The 4622-nt window shown below is 38.5% G+C and overlaps 1 protein-coding gene across 1 annotated transcript; it reads right to left on the bottom strand.

Moving 5' to 3' along the window:
• Positions 1 to 4622, bottom strand: crtap (cartilage associated protein). Its single transcript, XM_028036633.1, has 8 exons — positions 4454 to 4622; positions 3893 to 4360; positions 3601 to 3750; positions 2257 to 2428; positions 2035 to 2163; positions 1809 to 1954; positions 729 to 812; positions 1 to 290 (listed from the first exon to the last, which is right to left on the bottom strand). Exons 1-8 carry the CDS (start codon positions 4595 to 4597, stop codon positions 243 to 245), a joined length of 1341 nt encoding a protein of 446 aa, XP_027892434.1. The 5' UTR covers positions 4598 to 4622; the 3' UTR covers positions 1 to 242.

Below are 4622 nucleotides of genomic sequence, written 5' to 3' on the forward strand. Positions count from 1 at the left end.
CTCCGGAAACTTTGTTTATTGTCATAAAAAAAATAACACCATTCACAGTATTGAATGAATTCAGAAGATGGTAAAATTGGATATTTGCTACACAAAATTACAAATTACAAACACAACTAGTGCTTTAGAGGTGGAGGTAAAACCAAAATATTAAATAAAAAAAACGCAGTATTCAAATAAATACAGACTGTTGGAGTGTTTAGTCATTTCTAATTGAGTATTTTGGAGTGTTTCCATGTGTGCTATTGGTCCTCGTCCAGAAACTCGTCTATAAACTCCACCACTTCTCCCTGTGAACACAAATACAGCAGATCAAATTAAAAGGTTCTGTTTCATTTCAAACCAGAAACTCTCATATATTTTATTGCTAAGGAGATTAATGTCTAGAACTGAATTTGACTTACAACATAAAACATATAAAATTTACACTTATTGAGATTCTTCAAAATACCACAAGTTAGATTAGGGTCATGCTGCCCTCACATGTCTGTCGGTGGTATTGCAGCCTGGTGAACCATGTGACCTGACTCAATTATCCAATTTCTTCTTATAACACTTTGATGGAAACTATGAGAGAAACCAACAACCTAGTCCTAGATGTTTACATTTTATTAAGCATATTTAATATGAAATACATATAATGCTCCTTTTATTTGTCCCCAAATGTCCAGAAACGAGGGATCCCGTAATGCACAAACACCCACAAATATGTAAGCACAGACACACACCTCATCGTCGCTCACAAGGCGTTGCTTCGCAAACTCCAACATCTGCAGCTGCAGGGTGGTTTGATTGTAGTATCGCACTGCCTCCTGCAGCACACACACAGAAACAAATATGTTCACAAAACCACTGAGAAGAACTTTTTAAAAAAATTTCAGCTGCTTAAAATCATATATTTTTATTTTTCAAACAGTCACAAGAAACTCCACGTACTATATAGCTAAAAGATTTTTTTTAATGTGTTATTATGCAAATTTACAGTTTATTTACTACTAAACCTTGTAAGTGTAGTTATAAGTCATAAATAAATAGTAAAACTTATCCTTGCATAAAATATAGTTATTAAATATCACTGTAGAATATTAACCCAAAACTGAATTTTTGATCAGATATGTCACCTTTAGCTTCATATTAACGCCATTTAAATTAGCTCAAACAATGTAATGATGAATTATTCATAACTTTAAAAAGACGGGTAAAAATAAACTTTAAAATATTATTTTTGTAATTTCACCTTTTCCTGGAAAACTCAAATAAAAAACTCAAACTGGAAAATAATTTTCTTTATTTTCTTCCATTTTTAATGTACAATTCAAATTATATGCTAGATTGCCTTCCAGCTCTTTTTGTATAAATAGTTGAGATATTTGAATAAGAGTAGGTAATGTATACATAAAGTATGCAAACTGTAACATTTATTTATTTTTAGTTTCTTCACTGTTAGACTGTTCAAATAGTTTGTGTTTGATTAGTTTGGGCAACCTCCTTCACTAACATTGTGTCAACAAACTATTTCTTTGCAAGTCTAGAGTTTTTTTATCCACATGTGAGCAACAGGTTTTCTTTTGCTTTAAAAAAAGTTTCTAGAACCGTCAAACTCAAACCAGAAAATAATTTTCCGAATCCTAACAAAGGCCTAACTTTTCACATAAATAGGAGAAAGGTTCTCCATGCAAAAACAAAAAAATAGTAGAAATTCATTCACATTTTATTCTTTTTTTTCTGCTTGTGAACATTTCAGATGCAAGCATAGATTTTACATGTGGAATAAAATGTGGAATAAAAGAAAAGGGATGTTAACTCACTACTCTGGGGAGGAAGTCCTCCTCCGTCAGCCCCCACTTGTTTCTGTGGTACTTGTAGTAGGCCACGTTGTTGTTCATGACCTCATCGTTGGGGTCAAACAGAACGTAGCTGGTTGCACACGGCACCGCGTTCTTCAGGTCATTCACTGAGGAAAACAAGAAAATTATCAGCTGCAGGGATTAATTCTCGTAAATGCTGTAAACCCTGGATGCTGGTTCTGCTCACGTTTATAATAGGCAAACTGCAGGTAGTGATACATCGTCGCCACGAACTTGTCAACGACGAAGCCTCCGACTACGGGTGTCAGGTCACTTTCGCACATCACTTTTCTCTCAAGGACTTCAGTGTAGTGATCTAAAAAAAACCAACAAAAAACAAATTCATATTTAAGGTGGTGACGTCTGAATGTGCTCAGAAACCAGCTCTGACAGACTAAGATGAACCAACCAGCTATGGAGGCGTAGAAATCTTTAAACTCTTTGACGTGTCTCGGACCCTCGGACGCAGCCAGGCACTCGTCGTAGACCTTGAAGAAGTCCCTCAGTGCCAGCTCCATGTCTGACACCGATGTCCGGAAGTTATCACCGTTATACGCCTTCACGGAGCGCACAAATAAAGTCTGGGTAAAAACAAAACGCATAGTCATGATGCAATGCTGCTGCATTATTTACAAGTATTTCATGCATTTATGAGTCCCTTCGTTGCTTCTAAGGAGTAAAATTAAACGAAGCCTCCACTGAGCTGTGTATTTAGCAGGCTATTGAAGCTCACAACACCAGGGAGGCCCATTTGGCCTGAAAACCACAGGCTGCAAACCCACAGAGCCAGTAATAGGACTCGTGGGTTTGGGCTGGACGCACCTCCAGCGATCAGACGGCTTCGTGTTTAAACAGCCTTTCTGTTTAATAGTTATGCTCCAAATGGCTGACATTCAATACCAGAAAATACAGTTACTTGTTCAACTCATTTGTCTGGTTCAAGAGGTATACATTTATTTTTATGTCTGTGATTTAGTCTCTTTCACTCTTATTAGTAAAGTTAAAAGCCCTAAACAAAGCCATTTTTTATTGAAGTAGCCCTTTTAATAACAAATACCACACCCTTCATATTTTCTCTAAAATTAATGTACTTGTACTATTTTATTATTTATACTTTACTTTTCAAGTGAGTAACCATGAGTAACCTCGTGTTTTCTAACGAAATAGTGGGAAATGCTCTCTTAATCATTTCTCTGTTGCATCTAGTGCTTTAAGCGATACTGTCCCACTGCATAACAGAGCCACTGCCATGCTTCACCATTAATGGCCGATTTGTTTTCATGTGATCTTAAAAGATAAACCAAATTCCCAAATGTAGCATTAAGATTTGATTTTCTCTGTTAATACAGATCTGCAATAAAATCTTGTAACAGTTTTTTGAAACATTTAAAAATAATATAACATTCAGGTCTTTGTTAAACTTATTGATCTATGAATGATGTCAATTTTGGTGGCTGTGTTCTGACTAAGAACACCATTAATTATTAACTAATAATTAACGAATTATAAGGTCTCTATTTTTCAAGAGACCTTATAAATTATGCCAAACACATCCCAGTACTTCGCTTCACCCTCCTTATTTGTTACTAGATTAAAGCAGTTTTGTTGTTTTTTAACCACATTTGATGAGGATATAATACCAATCACTTTCACACAACTAATTTAGAAACATACACCAAATGCTAAAATTAAATAAAAAATAAAAAAATCAGGCTAACAATGCCAGCTGTCGGGACTGTGAGCATGCATGCACCTCATAAGATTTGGTCTCCAGATCTTTTAGATGCTCTTCAGCTCCCGGTAGACTCTTGTAATAAGCCATGTTCTTCTGCATCATCTCATCATTCGGGTGTTTCAGCAGAAAGGTGTGAGCAGCAGACACAGCTTTGACCAGGTTGTCAGACTGTAACACAAAGATGAAAATAAAGTAAGGAAAGATATACAGTATTTTATGATTGTGTGTGTGTGTTGTTTTTTTTTTTAGGCAAATAAATCTGGCAATACAAAGACAGCTTCACAGTAAACTAGTCACAAGTCAGTCTTACTTTAAAGTAGGCATACTGCAGGTATTTGTAGGGCTCTCTCCGATCAAACTCATCGATGGTGTCTCTGCTGGGCAAGCTCTGTCTGAAAGCTGGCAGCCCCTGCTTGCAGCGCTTCAGGCACTGCGCCCTCTTCATCACATTCCCGAACGCCCGCAGCTCCGGAAAGTCCGCAAACTTCTGCTCGTCGTCCAGCCGCACGGAGCTGCAGTTCAGGTTGCAGAAGGCCTCGCTGTCCCGCAGCAGGCGGTAGAGGCGCAGCGACACCTCCAGGTACTCCACCGTTTCCTGCCACTTCTCCGCCGTGTACTGGTCCAGCCCGTACTTGTAGGCGGACTCCAGGGGCATCAGCTCGTGCCTGGGGAAGCTCCTGAAGCTGTACTTTTCGTACTGAGAGTTCACCGCCGAGATGAAAAAGGCGAGCAAACACAGAGAGAAGAGGTGGGAAGGTGTGGAGGGAGCCATTTTTGTCTACAAAAAAAAAATAATAATAATAACAAAAAAAAAGGGAGAAAAGTTTGAGCTGGCAGAGGTTATTCAGGACTGATTCTAGGACCGCCTTACGTTCCTCCACGTATCCGGACAAAAGCTTGAAACCTCCTCGGGGCGCAGGGAAGGATCAGCAGGGTCCAGCAAGGGGGGCTGCCGTGTATGGCAAGCTGTTTGTGTAAATAATCCGCATCCTTCCAGAAAGTTGCTGACGCGCATATCATGTTTCAGTTCCTACTCTCCG

Source organism: Xiphophorus couchianus, chromosome 13, assembly GCF_001444195.1.
Source record: "Xiphophorus couchianus chromosome 13, X_couchianus-1.0, whole genome shotgun sequence".
NCBI lineage: Eukaryota > Metazoa > Chordata > Actinopteri > Cyprinodontiformes > Poeciliidae > Xiphophorus > Xiphophorus couchianus.

Excerpts from the sequence above, each read along its gene's own strand:
- crtap (XM_028036633.1), bottom strand. The coding sequence starts at position 4,597 with ATGCGCGTCAGCAACTTTCTGGAAGGATGCGGATTATTTACACAAACA. Across the intron at positions 2,164-2,256 it reads TTTCTACGCCTCCATAGCTG|ATCACTACACTGAAGTCCTT; the intron begins GTTGGTTCATCT and ends GGTTTTTTTTAG. Across the intron at positions 813-1,808 it reads AGGACTTCCTCCCCAGAGTA|GAGGCAGTGCGATACTACAA; the intron begins GTGAGTTAACAT and ends TGTGTGCTGCAG.